We start from the raw sequence: 22,105 nt of genomic DNA, 5'->3' as shown, positions 1-22,105 counted from the left end.
TCCTGTCTTCACCTTCCGAGGTCTGGAACTACAGGTGTGCACCACCATGTTTGTTTTCTATGGTGACAGGGATTGAACCCATGACTTTATGCATGCAAGGCAAACACTCGACCCAGCCATCTGCATCCCTAACCCCGTTTCCTCACTCCTTTAATCTAAGAGGACTTTGTGACTTTCTCTGGCTAAGAAAAGATGGGTGAGACCATAGGAAGCCATAGGCATGCATCTCCATTTTGTCCCTTGCAATTCTGCCACCACCTAAGACCACGCCTAGTCAGGGCTGTTGGAGGATGAGGCACGTGAAACAGAGCAGACGTGTCCTGTTTCTTCCAGCTTAAGCTTCTGTAAGCCAAACTCCAGACATAGGGGAAGACCAAGCCAAGAACCACGGGGCCACGGAGACGACCCCATCCACATGAACAATAAATGCTCCCTACAGCATGCTGCTCAATTCCGTGGCCCGCCGCTGTGCCACCGAGGCTGCCTGATAGCTTACCTTCTCTTGTCAGGCCTGAACCACAAGCTCTATAAGAGAAGAACAGTGCTGCTTTTGCTCATCCAAGCCCCACACACAGTAGGTACTCAGTAAGTGTGTGGAAAGTGTGAGTTCCCACCTTAGAAGACTGCTCTCTTACACTGGTCTCATTCTCTTTTGCATAATTAGGGAGATATTCATCTTCAAAAATACCCTTTTGGGACTGGAAGTCACGGACTGAGCTGCCCTCTTCCCTGAATGCTGTGGTAGCATAGTCTATAGCTATAGAGAAAGGTAGTTCCAAAATCTAGAAAATATTGCCAGAAATCTATCTGCTATCCACCATCCTCCCCGCTGGTCCCAACATCACTGCCTTTCTTCTTTGAACCTCAAGATACCGTCAACAGGACATTTCTCCTCGTCTCCTCTGGACCATGTCTTTCAGTCCTATAAACTATTTATCCATACATTATGGGAAAATAGAAAGAAAAGAAGTAACTATGGCTAAGAACAAGCTCACTAGGAGCGGAGTCTCTCCCTGGGCAGAGAGGTAAAGCAGGGGAGGCCAGGGAAAGGCCTAAAAGAGCCATGTGGAGGGATCACAAGTTGCTTCAGAAATGGCATCTAGATTGGAGAGATGGGGTGAGACGTTTCACACCGCTATCCTAAATACACGCGCCTGGGAACAGTAGCCTTGGAGGGTGCAGGGCCAGTTTCCTGATAAGGAGACGCACCATGTCTTCTCTCCTATGCTTCTCACACATGAGCTCCCTAAAGCAAGGTGGGCGGGCACTGCCACTAACTCTGTGACCTGAGGGGAGGAAAACAAAGCCGGGTAACTCTTGATCTGGGAAGTCCCTTCCGAACCCTACATTTTGCTGACAAAAGCATGAACCTTCTGAACACTAATCCTTTTTGGGGGGAGGTGTAAGTGCCTCTCTGAAGTGCACGATGATCCCCACCCCAACCCCAGGAAGCAGACATTCATTTAGGAGGCAGCTCCTTTTTGAGTTGGCTCCTGCGGTCCAGCTTGCTCATGACCTGGGTGATGTCCACGGTGTTGGCTGCCTCTCGAGCTCTCTCTTCTTCTTCCAGCTGCCGCAGAATGACAGGGCTTGGGCTGGAGCGTAGGTGACGTCTCATAAAAGGGAGGGTGGAGCTATAAAGAAGATAGGCGGGTGGTTGGTAGGAAACCATATCACTTGCCCAGTGGCACCGACAAGCCTGGGGGAGGTTGGGCTAGAAGGTTAGAGCTTGGACAGGTCCCCTCATTTTCCCAGTGACCTTCCAAGACCTTCAGAACCACAGCCCAACAGCTGGGACCATAGTGAGTATAAATGACACCAGACTTCAGGGGAGGCACGAGGAAGACTCTCTGGACGGTGATAATGGTTACAGAGACACCTTCTGCTGTGATGGGTGATCGACTTGTTACATCGTGGCAAGATCTTCAAGATCTCAACGTGATCTCTGAAAGATCGTCAAAGAAGCAGGAGGACATGGTGGGGTTGGGGGACAGGCACCTGAGAGCTCGAGTCTTGAGGAAGAAGAAAGAAGGGTTCCGAGAACTTGTTTAAAAAGCCAAGCTCCAAGGGCGTGGAGATAGCTCCCTTGACAGCATAAGGACCAGAGCTTGGTCCCCAGAACCCATATAAAAACAAACGAACAAACAAAAACTGGGGTGGTGGTTAGTGTTGTGTTTTATAAAAAGAAGGAAAAGAAGCCAGGGATATGTCTGGAAGAGGTGCGGTATGGTGTAGGGGAAGGGGTGCCTCTGCGGGCCCAGGCTAAGGGGGCCCGTGCTAAGGGGGGGCCTCGTCCTAAGGTGCCAGCCACACAGTGGTAGAGTATAGAACAAAGTTTAGTTAGAGCATGGGGAGGGGAGTTGAGGGAGTAAAGATAGAGAAAGGCAGAAAGGTTGGGGTGGAGAGAGAAGGGGAGGAGAATGAGGAGAGAGGAAGGAAGAGCAAGAGAATGAGAAGGGGGCAAGGAGCCCCTTTTACAGTGAGAAAGGCACGCCTGGCTGTTGCCAGGTAACGGTGTGGCGGAGCCTAGATGAAATGCAGGACTGTAATCCCAGGGCTGGGAAGAGAGAAGTATGTGGAACACTGGGGTGCTTGGGAGTCACCCAGCCTGACCTAACGAATTAGCTCCAGGCCAGTGAGAGGTTCTAGCCCCCCAAAAAACAAAAAACAAACAAACAAAAACAAAACAAAGAAATGCTGGGGTGGGAGGACTAACACCTAAGGTTGTCCTCTGGTCTTCACACACATGTGCACACACAGAGAAAGCTGGGCTGTCCTAGAGGGCTGGGCCTCAGTGGCCATTTCCTGAGAGGGTAAGTAGGTAATAGGCTGCAGTCACCCTTCCCACATGCCATATCTCGGGATGAATGAGAAATCTGTTCCAAAGCCAGCATGGATTCCTGTGACCAAACTGACTACCACAACCTAGGGGCCAGGGCAAGGTTTTAAGAGCTTAAGGCATGGAGCTGAGACATACAGCCTCAGGGGCCCACAAAGGTTTGGGGAGCTAGCATTTCTGCAGCAACAACAGACTAAAGATCCAGGACCTACCCCTAATTTCTCCTTGAGCCCCCAGACCCCTTGCCTCTGAACCAAGGAGGTAGGATGCTCATTCTAAGAACTGGGCACCAGCTATGCTGTCAACTCTGCCAAAAAGAAGGTCTGTGCCTTAACTTCTAATAGATTCCCTTATACCTGAGAGCCATGGGATGGATTCCCAACCCCTGCAGCCCCACCTGGACACAAGTCAAGGGACACAATGTCTGAGCATTCACACCGATCTCACTCACAACAGGGATATCACCGCCAGACTGTGATGTCCAAAGTCAAGTGCTCCGGCAGGGGTCCCTGACATCCCAGGCACTCAAGGACCCAGTTTTGTCCAAGAATGATCCTCTCTGAATTCTCATGCCTACCCCAACTTACAAAACGTTAGGGCAGGAGCATGAGACAACCAATCTCCTATCCTGACCCCAGTTCATCTCTGTCACGATTTCTGGGTTACTGTGGCTCTCTATTCGAGTCCCCAGCGCCACTAGACTTTGTTCCTTTCTCTGTAACCCTGGAACACTGCCACAAGCCCGTGTTCCTCTCAGTGAACTATCATCCTCAAAAACAGGGTAGCATATTCTCTCACAAACTCCTTTGACAGTCTGGCGCCTTCCCACCCGTCCCCGCCCCACCCACGCCCGCTTTCAGGTTGACCGAAGATGCTGGAATTGGCCCCAGCATCAGTTAAACAAACAGGAATATTCCTTAACCATGGGGGCTTGGGGGAACATGGTCCGAAAATCAAAAAATACTCTGGCAGAGTTTCACAGCCTTGTTCAAACCGTTATTCCTTACTCTTTAAATCTTTAAATAATCCTTATCCCCCGCCCCAAAAAAGAGTTCAATTTGCTCCTCAGAATGTGGCATCATCCACTGACCCGGTGTCTCTATAAGATGAGGGGACAGAAATGTCCAGCTAGTTAAGGGATTTCTAGAAGGTAGTCCCCAGAGATTCCAACACTTGGGGAGTATTACTGTTTGCTTCTCCCGCCGAGCATTTTCTCTCAGTGTGAAATGCCCCCACTCTGGTCTTAAAACAACAGAGCTACAAGGGCGGACCCTAATTAATTCTTACTCATAGATTTGGTGGTAGACAGGTGGGGTAGTAAAACAAAACAACAACAGCAACAAAATCAGATTTCCATTCGTGATGCTCATAATTGTCGGTCTGATAACCAGGGCCCTCCAGAGAAACAAAACTTAACATACCGGAGGCAATTACTAGGGGAATCTTGCTGGAGGGCATTTCTAAGCAAATGAGGCACTCATTCACCGCACAAGCCTTTCCAGCCCCCAACATTGTCATCAAGCAAATCGCTCCGCTCCAGCCATTCCAGGAAAGAGAGCCTCGCCGTCTCTCAAGTGAACAGCAGGCAGCCAGCGATTAAAGACATTCCACTTGCCTTCTCTTGGTGGTTTCCTGTGGCTCGATAGCTTTGGCCAGCATTTCTTTATAGATCGGAGATTTCAAATAGCGAGCATAAGAATCCTGGGGGGGACAAGAGCAGAGCGGAGGCAATGAGCTACTCTGTATGTGCTCTGCCAGGCAGAGTGCAACGTGCTGCTGCCCGCACTTCTGAGCTCTTCCCTGGTGGGACAGCCATGTTAAGGGAATCGGTCTCTTTGAATTCGGGGTGTTTAGGGAGGTGTTGAGAGCAGTGGCTCTCGGGTGTGGCACCCAAGACCAGGCAATGTCAAATTCTCCCAGAGAACTCCATATTCCTGGGACCACCCCGGTCCTGCCTAATTATGAACCGGAAGGATGGGACAATCACCCGAGTCTTTAGGACCACAATCCATATTCATCCCCCATCACTAAAATCCTCAGAGTTGTGAGCCTGTGCTGAGGCTAACAAGAGATAAGATGGCATTAACCTCCCACCCTTAGTTGCCATGGAGATGGAGCCCACTTCTAACCCCATTCATACCCATTTCTGCCTGGTGTTTGGGGAAGAAAGGAAGATGCTACAGTACAAAATACTGAAAGGATCAGGATTTAGGCAGTTCTTGGGGCAATGATTCCTAGGATCTGAGCAGGGTAGGGAAGTTGCTCCCCAGTTGTCTGGAACCTCCTAGGCAGCTGGAAACTCCACTGGCAACTAACACAGGGAATGCCCGCCACAGCAACCTAGCATCTCAAAGATGTATTAGCTCCTAGAGACTGCAGACATACAGCACTCCTTTAGCGAGGTGCCTCAGCCTCATCCCAGCTCGTCTACGTGTGTGGCAGGAGGGTTTGGGCGTCTGTGCACATGCAGGCAGTGGTCCACACTGAGCGTCTCCCTCCGTCATTCTCCACTTTACTTTTGAGGCAGACTCTTGCTGAGCCTGGAGCTCACTTGCCTCAGCTCACCTGGCCAGCAAACCCTTTGGGACCTTCCTGTCTCTGCCTTCCAGCTTTGGATGTGGGGTGCTGGTGATGCAAACACACACACACACACACACACACACACACACACACACACACACACAAAAATTAATTTCTTGGAATACTTTTCAGAAAGTGATTTTCTCTCAGAGTCTTCTTATTTTACTCACAACAAGTCCTTGGAAGCCTTTTCCCCCTTTCCATTTCGCAATGATCCAGAAGCTACCTGGATTCTCACGAGGTTTACCTGCAACTGCACTGAACAGTCTCGACGCTAAACCCTCCAGTATTATGTTTGATCAGGGCCCTGAGAACTGTGACCATCCACAGTGAAGTCGGAGAGCCAGGCATCTGGATCTGTCAGCGTAGGAGCTGGCATCCTAACTCCACCCGTGCTGAGAACTGACGCTGGAGGAGCCTCCCTCGGGATCTTTTTGAGGACAAATGTCTTGCCCCATAAGTTTTCAACAGCTCTGGGCAATTACCTTAATCTGTCTTCCTGATACCACCTGCAACATACCTACAGCCTGAGGAGCCCAAAGATACAGTTTCTATGGGGATTTTCTGAGGGGGGGGGGAGCGCTCAAAGAAGGTCTAGGCTGGTGGATGAGAAGAGGAAACAGCGGGCAGTCCTGTCTCCTACAACTAGCAACAAAGTATCCACATGTATCCACGTCACCTCCCCTTTCCCACGTCTAAGGAGCTTTCCTGGTTACTGTGAATGGGGCTGGCCACTGAGCGTCCTCAGCACCCCCTGCCTACCTTCTTCATGAGCATGTAAATGTGGGTCTGCGCCGCGTCCAACACATAGCGGTGGGGGTGTCTCAGCCCCTTCACGGTGATGTCCATGGTTTTGCCGTCTATGTTGATCCATCGCCTTGCACCCGGTGCCAGGAACAGCCTGCAGGGGAAGGGAACTGTCCATCAAAGGAGATACCCGAGGTGCACAGGTACAAAAGGCCCACGCGGACTTCAGGAGACGCTGAAGAGTTTAAACTTTGGATGTCAGTCAGCTTTTCCCAAATGCCAGCTATGACCATTGCCAACTTGAGAATGGAATAATTAACCTTGATGTTCTAGAAGAGAGAGCCAGAAGCTGGAGGGGTGGACTGGGGTGTCCGAGGCCTTTGCAACTTAAGGGAGAATCAACTTCTAAGGAGACTGGAGAAATAGCTCAACAGAGCACTAACTGTTCTTGCAGAGGACCAAGAGTTCAATACCCAGAACCAGTACTGGATGGCTCACAACTGCCTGTAATTCCAGCTCCAGGGTAATCCAGACCCCCCTTCTGAACCTTGAAACCTTGTCAACCACACACATACACACACACACACACACACACACACACACACACACACACACACACAGTCACATATTCACACGTGCACATACAAATAAAAATTAAATATTTTTTAAAAAGTCCACCTTGAGCTTAACCGCTTAACCTTCCGCCTTTCTCACCTCCACCCTAGGGCCAACCTGAAGCCAGGTACAGACACCTCTAAAGTGGCATTCTGGAACCTCTGCTCTCCCATAGCCCAGGCTAGACAAGTTTGATATGAATCTCTAATGTTGACTCGAGAGGGTGGGTAGCCATAACCCCAGCTCCCATGGGGTGACCATCTTAACAACCAGGCCAGCAACCCCAAGGTAGGCTGAGTTTCTCAAGTCCTGTAGCTCTGTGTGGGGTTTGGCACAGGGATGTCTCCCGGGCTACGGGTCAGAAAGACTCACACTGATACTAGAGCAGGTGAGTGGGGGCTGGAATGAGACCTGTTCATACTTGCACCCCAAACTGGAATCACTATTTCACACATGGAGATGTCTCTTCCCTTCACTCTCTTGTGTCTAAGATAGCCTGTGAAACAGGTTATCCCTACCCTCCTCCCCAACACACACACCACACACACACACACACACACACACACACACACACACACGCTAATTGCTATGACTTGCTCTCATAATCCCTCGACACCCACCCATGGGAATAGGAAAATTCCTCCATCCAACTCAGTTAGTTCAGAGAAACCCTCAAACCTCTCGAACATCAGGGAGGCATTTATGGCACAGCGCATCCAATGGCTGGTGCTGCCCAGAGCCCAGCCAGCCACCAGGTTATGGGACCTCCCCCAATCCTCATTCCCTCCCCATGCACGAGTTGGAGCTTCCCCAAGACTCTGCCAGGCCTTACTTGTAGATCTCCTCTGCCTTCTCCTTGACCTTGGACTGATCCCCATACTTCAGATCCTCACAGGCTTCCCAGAATCCCAGGTTCTCCCCTGCACAAGGAAGACAGCTCATGAAAATGAAAGCCGGGCAGGAAATGAGTGAAAGGAAGAGGAGAGAAAGGTCAGGTGGGCTCCACTCACTTGGTGAGAGCATCTTCCCTCAAGTTGAGTCACTGAGCACCAGGACATCAAACTATTACATATCGATTGAGAGAAGGGGCCACGTCTCACTTCTGGGATGTGGGGGATTGTTGGGTCCCAGCAATGGTTTGGTCATGAGTCTCCTCTACCATAAACTGGACTGGCTGCCACCATGCGTAAAGCACTTATCCACGCACCGTGTGGATGCTATTCTGCCCTCCAGGCACAAGTCCTAACAGCCCATTCCTGTGGGTCCCCGGGATTGAACTGAAGTCATCAGGCTGAGCGGCAAGCACCTTACCCACCAAGCCATCTTACCGGCTCCCATATTCTTTCTGGCCGAGAAGTCAGCTGAGGCAAACACTTCCTGAACAGTTCACACAGGCTCATGAGAATGTAGGACTCCTCTCTACAGCTTCCTACACTCGGCTGAGTCTCACGCCCACGTGACTTCTGCCTGCTCGCCCAAAAGTCCTCGGACTGTTTGAAAGCTGATAACAGATGCTTAGAAGATGCCTGGCTATTAGGGGCACTTAGTGTCACGAGAATCAGAAGGAGTTTGCTCCTCTAGACTGAGAGAGAGAGAAAAAAGACCCCCCAGATCCTTAATACCTTCCTAATTTCACATTCACTCTCCAGTGATTGGCTGAACCCAAAAAGCATTAGGGTGTGTTGTTACAAAGATTCTAATGATGTCATGTATCAATTCTACCAGAGAAAATAAATATGGTATCATCAGTAAGCAAGTAACAGTGCCTCTGTGTGTGTGTGTGTGTGTGTGTGTGTGTGTGTGTATGTGTGTGTGAGTATGTCTGTGTGAGTGTGAGTGTGTGTGTGAGTGTGAGTGTGTGTATGTGCAAGCATATGGGTGTGTATGTGTGTGAGTGTGTGTGTGTACTTGTACATACACACTCACACTCCGCAGTGCTGTGGTGCCATTTAATAGACCAGAGGACCTTCTCCTCAGCTTCCACAGTATTTCCCGAAAGGCCCCAGTTATATCAGACTGGTAGAGGTGCACAGCTCTACACTAGCTAGAATTTGCCACCTAACTTCTGAGGCAAACATTCTTTGGACAGAAATCACAGGCCAATTATTTTCCTCAGTAATCTATTGATCCGACATCCACACCCCTTGCTTACAGAAAGTTAATCCCTTATAACTAAATTAAGCGAGCAATGATTCATAAAAACAACAGGTAAACAGAGGAGGAGCACCCGTGGAATACAGACACATCTGCTATGAACGAATCCCTTAGCTTCAGCTACGAACTGGAAATGACCCAGAGTTATCTGAGGGGAATCTCAGATAAGGGGGTGTGGGGGGATTGCCTCAATCAGATTGGCCTGTGCTATATCTGTGGGCCATTTTCTTGATTGATTATTTATAGGAGAGGGCCCAGTCCCTCTTCTAGAAAGCAAGCTAGAACACAGCATTTCGTAAATGAACCTTGAAGACATTGTGGTGGTTTGAATGAGACTGCCCCACCCCCACCCCACCCCACCCCACCCCACCCTGTAGGATCCTAGAGTTGAATACTTGGTCATCAGGGCACATTACTATTTGAAAAGATTAGGACGTGTGGCCTGGTTGGAGGAAGTGTGTCTCTGGGGGTCGACTTTGAGATTTCAAAAAGCCCATTCCACACCCAGAGCCACTCTCTTCCTCCTGACTGCCAATCCAGTGGCTGACTGAGATCTTACCTGAGAGAACTCTCAGTCACTTCTCCAGCGCCATGACTACCTGCATGCATGCCACCATGCGCCCCACCATAATGGTACTGGACTAAACCTCTGTCAGCCAGCGCCAATTAAATGTTTTCTTTTACGAGTTGCTGTGGTGTGGTGTCTCTTCACGGCCATAGCATGCCGAGTAGGTCAGAGGTTATATTAAGTGAAGCAGGCCAGACACAAAGGGACTAATCCTGTGATTACACTTGCATGAGAAACGTAGAATCGTCAGACTCAGGAAGGCATGCAGTTGAAATGGTGGTCACTGGGGGTGGGGGCTGGGGAGAATGGGAGGTTAGTAATTAAGTACACAGTTTCAACTTGGGATGATGAAAACGTTCTAGAAATGTGGATACACTTGTTGCTCACTAGACAGTGCACTCAAATGGTTAATATGGTAACTTTTTCTGTTACACATTTTTAACTAAGTCAAAAAAAAAAACAAAACAAAACAATTAATGTGGCCATGGGAGTCTGCCTGTAATCCTACCCTTGGGGAGGTAGAGACAGTTGGATAGCCAGATTAGCCACATCAGTGAGACCTGGGTTCAACTGAGAGCCCCTGACCTGATGAATAAGACAGAGGAAAAACCAAAGCAGACTCCTGGGGTCAATCCCTCAGGCTTCTACACTCAGTGGTAGACAAGTGTTCAAGCACCCACGTATGCATGCATGCACACAAGGAGTATTTATACACACTCATTTCAAAACATTAAATGTTACGCCTTAAAACACGTATAAAAATGTTCACTGCAGTATTTGTAAAGCCCAAGGCCAAAACAATCCAAATTCAAGAGTTGGAGAGAGGGCTCCCCAGGTAAGAGCATTTGTTGCTCTTTCAGAGGATCCAGGTTCAAGTCCCAACACCTATGTGGCGGCTCACAGTCATCTATATATAACTCTAGTTCTAGAGGGCCTGCTCACCTCTCCTGGCCTCTGGGAGTACCAGACATGCACACGGAGTACATACATACCTGCGAACAAAACACCCATGCTCTCAAGTTTAAAAACAAAAACAAAACCTAAAACCCCCATGAACTAACGGATGGGTGAATACAGGTGCTGTGCTCAGACAATGGAAGAGTGTAGAAGGTGGAGTAAGAAAAGGTCCACACTGGACAGTCCCCATCCCAAGAGAATTCGGAATGCCCAAATCCACAGGGACTGAAGGAGAGGAGTGGGCAGCATGCCTGGGTGCGGAAGGAATTGGGAATTAATTACGGTGGGTAAGATGTTTCTCCCTGAGCTGTTACAGAATTAGCTAGTGTTGGCAGCTACACGGCTCAGTGAACACAGAAGACCAAGCAAGACAGCAAAGTCACTGGATTTAGCCCAGGGTGGTGGGCCACACAATTCCAACGCTTCAGGCACTAAGACAGGAAGACCGCCAATTTGAGGCCAGCCTGGGCTACACAGAGACCTGCTGTCTCGAAACCAAACAACAACAACAGCAGCAGCAGCAGCAGCAAACACTTGGAAGACAGAGGCAGGAGAATTTGGACCTCAGATTCATCGTCAGCAGCACAGTGAATCTGAGGATAGCCTGCGTTATGAAACTACAATTTAAAGGGGGGGGGGGGAGTAGTGAATCTCATACGGGTCATACCTAAATTTTAAGTTTTTAATTAAATAAGAAAACCGATGGTTTCTATTCCCTGTTCATACATGAATCCTTCTGAGTCTCCTCAGGAGACTGGCTATATAATATAGATTCAGAGATGCAAGGAAATTTTTCTAGCTTCTTGCTGATATCAAGAGACGGATAGCTGAAGCTCAGCATGCTATTTTACGTACTGTCCACTAGATGGCACCATTTCTACTTAGTCATTGGGAGCTTAGGAGCCCATTCCTGTTCATCCATATTTTTGAGGGTTATTACATTTGCAGAATTAGGCTTGTTTAGGGAGAATGATTTACAGCAAGCCATGCTCTAATGCAATGCTCTGTATGGGGCCGCCATCCAGACTAAAGCACATCCAGACTAAAGTATGATTTGCTTCAGGAGCAGGTCCCCAGACTAACTGCTTTAGGGTAATAAGCCTTGGAATCTCAAACCCAGTCATGAAGCTCCCCGGTGATGGGCCTGGACAGACAGAGAAGTAAATCGCATAAAAGCCAATATGTCGGTGAAAGTGGCAAAGAAATCGAATGTGTAATTGGTTCTAATCTGACCTCATTATGCTCCTGGATGTTTCTCAGTGCATGAGACACTGGGAGACAGAACTCCTTCACTGAAGTCCACATCCTCTGAAGGCTCGAAAGAAACCCGGGCAAGAGGTTACACTTCAACCACCTGGGGAGCTTTCAAGACCAGAGCGACTGTAACTCAATCTAATTAAATAGGCATCCCTGGCCTGGGTCCGGGTATACAGGAGTTTAAAGCTATCTATGCTGGGCTGGAAGATGGTTCAGCAGTTAAGAGCACTGGCTCCTCTGCCAGAGTCCCTGGGCTCAATTCCCAGCACCCATATGGCTGCTCACAACCCTTTGTGACTCTAACTCCAGTTCTGGGGATATGGCGCCCCTTCTGGCCTCAATGGGCACTGCATGCATATGGGCATATGGTATACACATACATGTTGGCATATATATATATATATATATATATATATAGAGAGAGAGAGAGAGAGAGAGAGAGAGAGAGAGAGAGAGAGATGATATGCATGGTTGAGTTGAATCTGCAGAACTTTGAAGCTAAAGGCAACAGGGCTTCCAATGAAACTGGGAAGCTAGCTTGTCCACTTGTTTGGCTTTCTGACCTCTGAGACTGTACTTGGCGAGAGTAGAGGACCACAGGTCAGGGAAGTGGGTTAGGGGAACTCTGGCAACGAAATGAGGGAAGCCAAGAAGGGATGGAGCCCTGGCAATTGTGAATGAGGCTAAGGAGATTGTAGAGAGGATGTAACACTCCCCTGCCCCCGATCCCTACCCCAGAACGCAGTGACTTTCTGAGCCCATGTAAAAGGAAGGTCTGGGCCCAGGTTGAACTCTTACTCCTGGAAAAGCAAGAGACCCTGTTTCAAAGCCTCCACAAGATATGGAAGCGCCCACTGCGGAACTCCTAAAAGTCTAGACTGGCCATCAAAGGGAGAATAGCTTTAAAAAATAACGCTGGGGAGGCTGCATAGTCCCTGGGGTGTTTGCCAAGCACTCGCCAAGCCATGGGTTCAATCTTCAGAACCCTGTAACAGCAAGTCGAGTGTCTCGTGCCTGTTGTCCTAGCACTCGGGATGTGGAGTCAAAAGAATCGAGACTTAAAGATTATCTTTGGCTATATAGAGAGTTCAGAGTTAGCCTGGGCTACATGCAATCCTGTCTCAGAGAGGAGGGAAGGGGAGAGAGAGAAGAGGATGGCGGAAGGAAGGGGGGAAGGGGAGGGGAGGGACAGAGGGGAGGGGAGGGAGGGAAGGCGGAAAAGAGAACTCACCACTGAATTCCTTCTTGAGAAAGTACTGGAAGCTCTGCCGGCCCTTGGGGTCTCGAATCAGTTCGCTGAAGTTGAAAGCCCATCGCTCCACCCGCATCTTGGTTGGGACCTCCACCCTGCAAGGATGTTGACTGGTAAATGTGGCACTCCTTCGGAGACGGGGTGGGAGTGATGGACAGGCCTACCAACCTTCCTGATAGGTATCAACCTCTACCGACCTTCATGAGGTCCTTGGCCAATGTCTCCACCTGATCTCAGTTTTGCTCTGCCCCTGGCCTCTGCATAGACACACAATCTACGTCACCACTTACTAAGAGGACACAGCCTCCAAGTCCCCTGGCCTCCCAGAGCTGAGGAAGAGTCGCAACCCAGTGGATCCCTGTCCCAAAAACCTTCAAGGGAAAAGATCCCGGTCCTAAAACAATCTGTGAAGGGTCAGACTGCCACCTTCAAGCCAGGTTAGAGCTCCAGTGATGTACTGGTCACTGGATGCTGCGGTCACAGCTACCAGTCAGCACCTGTCACTCAGCAAGACTTCCCTTTCACCCTAAACGTACATGAATGTTTGTGACAGCATTGGTCACGATAGTTGCCACTTGGGAAAAGCCCAAATGTCCTTCCGCAGACAGATGGGCGTGCGGGAAGCACATTCACGCAGGGAGCTTCATTGACACAGAACTGAAATGCTAACTTCCGCTGCAGCGTGGATAAACTCTGAAAGTTTAGAAGGAAGTGAAAAATGCCTCCTGAAAAACCACACAACCTATGATGTCATCTGCAGGAAACATCTAGAGGAGGCGAATGCAGATAACCAGAAAAGGGATTGACTAGTGATCATCTAAGGGGAGCTCAGGGAATGGAGATTTGGGGGCACCGACAGCTAACGGGTGCAGATTTATTTTTAAAAGTTGTAGTAGAGATTACATTCCTCCATCAATATAACAAAAATTTAATTGTACCCTTTAAATGGGTAAATTGTATGACATATGAATTACAACTCAAAAAAAAAAATAACCCTCAAACTTGAGATAGCGCCTCATGTATACCAGGTTGGCTTTGAACTTGCTATGTAACCCAAGAGCCTTGACGGCCTGATACCCCCGCCTCCCAGGTGCTGGGGTTACATCGTGCACTGTTAAGTTGTATTGGGGGTCAAATCTGGGGCTTCATGAATTCTTGGCTGTCTACCAACTGAACCACAGACCACCCCAAAATAAACCCATTTGGGCTAGGGAGATGGCTCAATGGATAAAGTATTTACCATGTAGGTGTGAAGACCACTTTGGGTCTTCAGAACCCATGAAAAAACTCAGCAGGTGTGGTAGCCGCCTGTAATCTCCTCCCTCAGGAGGCACAGACAGAATCCCCAGGGAAAGCAAGACTAGCCAGAACTGGAGAGCTATGGGTTCAGTGAGAGACCATGACTCAGTAAATAAAGCCTATGTAGATGGGTGAAGGAAAACACCTGATATCAGCTTAAGGCCTCCATACACATGAACACAGGTACCCACACGCATGAATCACTCATACACACACGCAAATACATCACACGCATACACTTGCCAAACACACACACACACACACACACATACACACACACACACACACACACACACACACACACACCAGATTTTTTAAAATCCCAACGTTCGAAATACATACAACTTGGCGTTTAAATCCCAGAACTGGGTGTCGTCTGTGATCCAAGGATTACTTGGAAGGCAGCCAGACATGATGGCGTCGTTGGACGAGAATTGCTCACTGTACTTGACAATTCTGAAAAGCAAATAGAAAGAGGGTTTCTAGAAACTCAACCCAGAGAGACCAGATAATTGCATGGAGTAATTGGCTTGCCCTCTCTTCTGGTATCGATTTATTTTTTTTTTTTTTGGTTCTTTTTTTCGGAGCTGGGGACCGAACCCAGGGCCTTGCGCTTCCTAGGCAAGCGCTCTACCACTGAGCTAAATCCCCAGCCCCTGGTATCGATTTAGTTACAATCCTATTACCGTCTTCTCAGAAAAAAAAAAACCTGAGGTAGCCCCTGAAATGGGACAATATTTGGAAAGATCTGTCCTAATGTACTTGGGAAATAATTCTGCTTTCTCCCAGTCCTCTCCCCCTTAGCAATTTTCTGTCCCTCCTTCAAACACAGCTTTGTCGCATATCATTCCAAAGTTGACCCGTCTGTCTGTGCCTTGGTGTCCATTTGCAATTGCCATAGACGAACCAAGGCCACCAGTCTTCTGGAGTCAACCTCTGGAACCAAGAACGCCTATGTTTGGGAACTTCAATGCGCTCTCGGGACCCTTTGACCTCAAGCTAAGTGAGGCCTTCCCAGTTAACGCGTGTCCTGGTGTCTGAGGCAGAGACAATGCTCTTATCTGTGTGCGAGGAAGAACCGCGGGTTCCTGCCATGAATTCTGCCCACAGTCGCAGGCACAGTTTTAGGGAAGATGCCTCACTTTCAAAAACTATTAATTTGAGAAGGCATAAAGGCTATCGGAAGGTTTTTTTTTAATGAGACCTAACCTAATGTTGGAAGTCAACGGTGACGAAATACGGCTCAGTGGAACCTAAAGTCAGTCTGCATGTGGCTTGTCACGTTTGACTCAGAGCAGACACTCTCTTACACACCTATCGCTCATGATTTAGCAGGACAAATCAGGGACGTACCCTCCAAGGGACACCGAAGACTTCACTGTGGACCTCATTAAGGCCTGCTGGTAATACATAATCTGGAAAGACAGAGACGGCTGTCAGAAGATGGCCGTGATTATTAAATGTGACTCTCAACTTGACAGGTTCTGGAATCACCTGGCAGACAGACCTCTGGGGGTGCCTATGTGGGGATTTCTAGATTGGGCTGTGAGGGGAGGATCCACCCTTAAGGTGAACAGCACCAGGCCATAAGCCGGGCTCCAGGATTGAAAACAAAGAGGAAAGTCATCTGGTCAGCAGCTGCATTCATGGCTCTCTGTTTCTTGAGTGTGGATGCCCTGTGGCCAGCTGCCTCGTGCCATGCTGCTGTGACCCCCGCTCGCTCCCATGGTGGACTGTATTCCCTAAAACTGTAAGCCAGGATAAACCTTTTCCACTCTTCAGTTGTTTTGGCCAGGCAACAAGATAAGCAGTACGATCTCCGGCTCCCTACCCTTGAGTACGATTAACTCTGATATTACACAGAGATCCAAGACCGGAGGTCATTTACCCAAACCAACAGTGTAATCTACATCCTTAAGCCAGGGCTCAGGGCTCACAGCTCAGATCTCTAGTCAGTTTCTTCCTCAGTCCATCATGTGTCAGCTTGAAAAAAGCCAACAGCTGGAGGACAAAGATGTCCAAAGGAGTACTGAAGTGAGATACAGAGATATATGTTGAAGTCCTGCAGAAACTGGCCAAAGGAGATAGCTTGTCACCTGCTCAGATTCTCAATGGATTTATAAAAGCAGGGTCCAGTTTACAGATGTACAGTCCTCCCTGACCGTCCCTCAGATGTATGGCTTCAAGGGACCTTTCCCATCCCGAGCCTCAGAACCTGCTCCATTCTGACCTTACCAAGGACCCTTCTCTGTCCATTGATTTGGAAGCAATTGTCTGAACATTACACATGGCTTCCATTTCATTACTAAGGGTGAAGCCTGGAGCCACAGCACACATAATTTGTTAGAGGATTTTTAAAAGTCAAGCTTCGTTGGAACTGGGAGACTAATTACCTCCTTTCTGACAGCAGTGACTGTTTGTTTCTGTAAAACAAAGAAGAAAAGCCATTAAATCGGTGCCATTAAATCCTTACGGTTCAAATGTCCGATTGAAAAGTAAAAAAAAAACATTGCCCGTGAGAAAACGGCTCCTCTCCTCATACTTAAAAGGTGGGATTCCCCGTCCTGCCATTGTCTCTGCCACCTCCGCCCTGCTCTGTGCCACCAATGGAGACTAACAGCAGAATGGGTGGCCAGGGAAGGAATATAGCAAACCACGGTACCTTTATTCCTAAAACCCAGGGTGAATTAAAGACGAAGTATGGAGTTGGCCATGCACTCTCCCATTCTGTCTATAGAAGGAGCTGAAAATGGGAGCTAAAGAGGGTAACCTGGGCTAAGATGACGGCTCAGTAGTGCTTACCACTGCAGGCCTGATGACCTGAGTTTGATCCCTAGAACCTACCTAAAGACAGAAGGAGAGAACCGACCATACGTCATGTGTTTGCTTGTCTGTCAGCTTGACACAGGCTTATCTAAATGGAGGGAACTACCATTGAGAAAGTACATCTATACAACTGCCCTGTGGATAAACCCGTAGGACATTTCCTTAACTAATAATGACCGATGTAGGCAGTGCCACCCCTGGGATGGTGGCCATAGGGTGTATAAGAAGGCCAGCTGAGTGACCCATAGAAACAAGCACTCTTCCATGGCTTCTGCCTCCATTCCTGCCACCATGTTCCTGCCTTGCTTTCCCTCAGAGATGGGCTGTTGACGCAGAAGTCATAAGATGAAAATAAGCCCTTCCCTCCTATGTTGCTTTTTGTTGTGGTGTTTTGTCACAGCAATAGGAATCCAAAGGCAACATGGAGAGTATGTACACACGCACACGCACACACACACACACACACACACACACACACACACACACACACTAAAGATAGATAAAAGCTGACAAACTGGAAGCCACCGCACCCCGATACATAGCAGGAGGGACAAAGATCTCTCTCTATCTTTGAGAAACCAGTGTGGACCCTGAACGTGTGTTTCTTTTCTCACCAGGAGGAGCTTTGAATAGATTGTGAGATTCACTCTCAGGCATTCATAACAATTTGACTGACATCACGAACTGAAAAAAAAAAATAACATAGCCATGTTTCTAAAACCAAAGCACATGACTAAAAGTAAAAATAAACCCCACCGCCTAGTCTCAAGAGGTGGCCCGTAATGTGGGGAGATCACACTGAGCCCCATGCCCTTGCTATCAAAGCAAGTTCACGTTCACACTGGGGATCAGCCACAGGGAGTCCTCTCTCTCTCTCTGGACTTTCCGAGTGAATACAAGGAAAGGATGGCTCCAAGGCAGGCTTCCCTGTCCTTCTCCAGCTGAAATCTCTCAGTCTACAAGCCACGGAAGCAGGCTTTCTTGGGTCCACCTCCCTGCCCCACGTAATCCTTTGAGGTTGGGGCTGTGAGACATCTCTGTCTTGGTTTTCTGAGATGTGGTTATGTCCAAGGGATGCTTGGTGCTGACTCTAATCCTGCAAGCCTAGCCTCATCATTCCTGCCTGTCTAACATTGATGATGCTGAGTTAAAGCAAATCTTCATTAGGGATAGGGTCACATGTGTTAGAAGGACCCTGCTTCTCCTCAGACATTGTGAAAGGAGCCAGTGTGCCGTTGGCTCAGAAGCACAGGTGTGCTTGGGAGCTTAGGAAGGTAGACTCTTTATAAGCTTTCTCCTAAACATCTGGAAACACTCAGCAGCCAGCCTAGAGCAGTGGTTCTCAACCTTTCTATTGCTGGGACACTTTAATACAGTTCCTCATGGTGTGGTGACGCCCCCACCCCAACCATAAAATTGTCTTTGCTACTTCATAATGTAATGAATTGTACTACTACTGTTATGAATTGTCATGTAAATATCTGACATGCAGAATATCTAATATTCCATCCCTGTAAAAGAGTCACTTGACAATCCCCCCCCCAAAGGGGTCGCAACCCACAGGTTGAGAAGCGCTGATGTAGTCTTGGCGATTCCATTTATGCTTGCTTGGCTATCATTCATCCTTGTCCCAGTTCCCTCTCAACACAGGGCTTCGTTTTAGAAGACATACATTTTAGATAGGAAGGGACCCTGGGACCAGCGTAGACTTGGACTCAGATCTAGCATAATTAGATGCCTCTATTAGAGTTCTGTTGAAGTAGATACTTGGAAGAGATTCTAATGCTCTAGGACCTCTGCTGGAAGAGGGAGCTGGACTCTCGCACAGTGATTAGCCCTCAGCAAATGCAAAGCAATTCATACTTCCTTTGAACTATTAAAAAAGCTTAAAGGGGGAAGACTTTATGATTGATTCCATGCTGAGGAGACCAAAGCTCTGGATGGTTGTTGGTATTAATACCCTGCCGGAGAAGTTGCTGGCCCATCATTGGCTCAGCCAAAACCTGGATGCACCTCTGCCATAGGCAAGACTGAGGAGTGAGAGCCGTGAGAGACAGTCACTGGGTCCATTGTCCCTCTCCACCTTGCCTGCTCTCTTCAAGCACAGCCTTCCTTTGCCTTGACCTAGGGATGCTGCTAGATGGAATGGATGTCCTACCTTTTAATTTATAATTAAAACAAAGAGAATGAAAGCCTCAGCCATGAGATGAGACATAAGCACAGAAACACAACTCATTACAGTCACGATGTAAAGACCGGTCCGAAGCTGATTCTATGCCCGGCCACCAGTATCTTAGGTATCTCAGGATCTTAGGATCCTAGGACCCACATCAGGACCCTCTGCTGCCCCACAGCCAGCCCTGGGGCCCAGGGGCTCAGAGCACAAACACAGAAGGAAGGAGCGGGACTCTGTCTGTCCGGCCATCTCTAGGCCCCACAGGGGGCTGTTGGACATGACAGCCGTGTGCACACGCTTGTTCCTACCTCTGCCGCTCTCCCTGATGGATTCACGTATTTGCCCATGGGGCCACTGTCTCCTCAGATTTTTAATGATTTTTACATTTCACTCACTCTCTTTGCTTTCACGGTCTTTTCAGAACTCTGCCCCCAGTGTGTCATTTTTGTTTTTGTGGGGTTCCCAGAGCTACCAGTAATTTTCTGGGGTTCAGCCTTCAATGTGCTCTCTAACGTGGGGGCGGGGATTGCACAATCTAAATAACGTACACTGTGAGCATTTCTGACCTCAGATTTTTCTTCTCAGATCTTTGACGTCTAGAGGACGGGACCCAAGTCTAACGAGGAAACCAATTTACATTCATCTATACCTTCTGCACATAACCTGAGCATAATTTTATGGGATAGTTTCGATAATTCTGTGCATAAGGCAAGCTTTGTATGCTTTGAGTTGGGGTCCTGTGATACATCCCTGGCTGACCTGGAACTTGATATGTAGACCAGGCTGGCTTCAACCTCGTAGGGTACTGGGATTAAAGCCATGCACCACCACGTCCAGCCCAAACAAGGCTTCTCGGTGTGTGGCGTCAAGCTGGTACTCTACGTTTCACACTCGGAAGACTTTTGAGTTGGCTATGCTCAGCCTATGACAGGATCCGGCTGAAGCCCGGGCATCCTAATTTCTACCTCGGTTTGTCCGTGCAAATCTCAGCTTTTGATTCTAGCTCTACACATACTTGTCCCTGGGGTTAGTCACCTCAGGAATGACACACATGTACCCCGGGTGCATACGGAGACATACACATAATGAAACGTGTGCAAAATGAGGCAGCGCTGGGAAAAGGTTCTAGACTTTTCTAAAGGGAGGATCTGACCTGTGAATGGGGAATAACTGGAGGAAGCGTGTGGGCTTTGGGTCCAGGCAAAAGTTGAAATCTTGGTTTTGTATGTTATTGGTTATATGATCTCGAAAAGGTGTGGGGGGGAGTGGTTGGCATCTTAAAGCCTTTGTTTCTTATTTATAAAAGGAACACAAGAGAGTGGCTAAATGGGATAAGTTACATAGGCAGTGGCTATACTGCAGAGACTCAATGTATAATGGCCATTAATTAGGGTTAAGCATGCTGTTGCTGGATCTAAAACAGGCAGGGTGTGTGCGATGTCAACTCTTATTACAGGATGAAATACTGTTCCAGGCGACAGTCAGGATATAGTTATACTTAAAGACATTATCACCATTCATCTGAAATTCAAATTTAACTAGGAATCGTTGTCTGGGTTGCTAAGCTTGCAAACCCACTATCAATATTATTATTACTTAGCCAAAAGGTCATAAAAAACATCATGCTAAAGTTATTGAAAATACACACACCCACACACTCTGCAGTTCAGAGGGAACCGCCTGGTGACAGAATAGGACGAAGCAATATTTTTTTTTCTAACCCTGGAATGCACACATATAGCTACTTGGCTCTTGGATGCGGGCTCTCCTAGAGTGAAGCCATTCCCATACTCCCACTTAAAGGGATACCCTTCCCCACACTAAGAATATTCTGCCTGAGGACTCTGACAACTCTCTGCTCCTGAAATTCTAACAGCATGCTGTTTTCTTCTTACGAGGATTTCCCAATTAGAGACAGACTTGTTTACACAGCTCGTGGCCCTCAGAGGTTAGGAGCAAATTGCCCAGGGAGGCTAGAGGGGTCAGAGCTAGACCTGGGAAGCACTGGGTCCCTAACAGTTGAACCGAGAGGAGCCAGAAGACAGACAAGCAGAGACCTAGAGGTGAGGAAGCCCAGAAGGAGTCTGCAAACAGAAGTGATGTGGACACTGGCCAGGACGGTGAGGACCCTGGCCAGGCACTGGAGGGGTGAGGGTAGGGCAGAAACTGCAAAGAGGAAAATCCAGAAACCGGAGTTGTTAGTGCAAACTACACAGAAAAGGGGAGAGCAGGCAGCTGTTGGAGGGTGTGGGATCTGAGGCAGTGATCATCTGAGCAGACATTTGGACTACCTGGTACTTCCTTAGCATCGAGAGGCAGGATAACTCACTCACAACCTGAAGGGCCAAGTGCAGAATGAAAATGCTTCTTCTCCAAGCAAAGAAATATGTGTGTGAGTGCTGTGTGTGTGGTGTGTGTGTGTATGTGTGTGTATGTGTGTGTGTAGTGTTGTGTGTGTGGTGTGTTGTGTGTGTGTAGTGTGGTGTGTGTGTAGTGTGGTGTGTATGGTGTGTGTGGTGTGGTGTGTGTGTTTGTGGTGTGTGTTGTGTGTGGGTGTGTGTGGTGTGGTGTGTGTGTGTGGGTGAGTGTGTGTGTGGGGTGTGTGTGTATGTGTGTGGTGTGTGTGTGTGTGGTATGTGTGTGTTTGTGTGTGTGTGTGTGTGAGAGAGAGAGAGAGACAGAGAGAGAGAGAGAGAGACAGAGACAGAGACAGAGAGACAGAGAGAGAGAAGTCAACTTCAAGTGTCATCCTTCAAGGGCCATCCACCTTGATATTTTTTAAGAAAGGGACTTCTATAGCCTGGCTGGCCAGTGAGACCCAGGACCCTCCTGCCA

General features: G+C 48.4%; 1 protein-coding gene across 1 annotated transcript in view; it reads right to left on the bottom strand.

Moving 5' to 3' along the window:
• The window catches only part of Rgs9 (regulator of G protein signaling 9), a 72,771-nt gene that overhangs the window by 9,306 nt on the left and 41,360 nt on the right, over positions 1-22,105 (bottom strand). The window contains exons 10-17 of the mRNA XM_032912662.1: positions 16,662-16,691; positions 15,622-15,683; positions 14,611-14,724; positions 12,949-13,064; positions 7,614-7,701; positions 6,182-6,320; positions 4,455-4,540; positions 1,517-1,634 (exon numbers count right to left, since the gene is read on the bottom strand). Of these exons, the coding sequence (XP_032768553.1) occupies positions 1,517-1,634; positions 4,455-4,540; positions 6,182-6,320; positions 7,614-7,701; positions 12,949-13,064; positions 14,611-14,724; positions 15,622-15,683; positions 16,662-16,691 (753 nt within the window). The remainder of the gene's footprint in view (positions 1-1,516; positions 1,635-4,454; positions 4,541-6,181; positions 6,321-7,613; positions 7,702-12,948; positions 13,065-14,610; positions 14,725-15,621; positions 15,684-16,661; positions 16,692-22,105) is intronic.

The sequence above is a fragment of the Rattus rattus genome, chromosome 9 (assembly GCF_011064425.1).
Source record: "Rattus rattus isolate New Zealand chromosome 9, Rrattus_CSIRO_v1, whole genome shotgun sequence".
NCBI lineage: Eukaryota > Metazoa > Chordata > Mammalia > Rodentia > Muridae > Rattus > Rattus rattus.
Note: the sequence above shows the minus strand (reverse complement) of the source record. Positions and strands in the feature narration are given on the sequence as shown.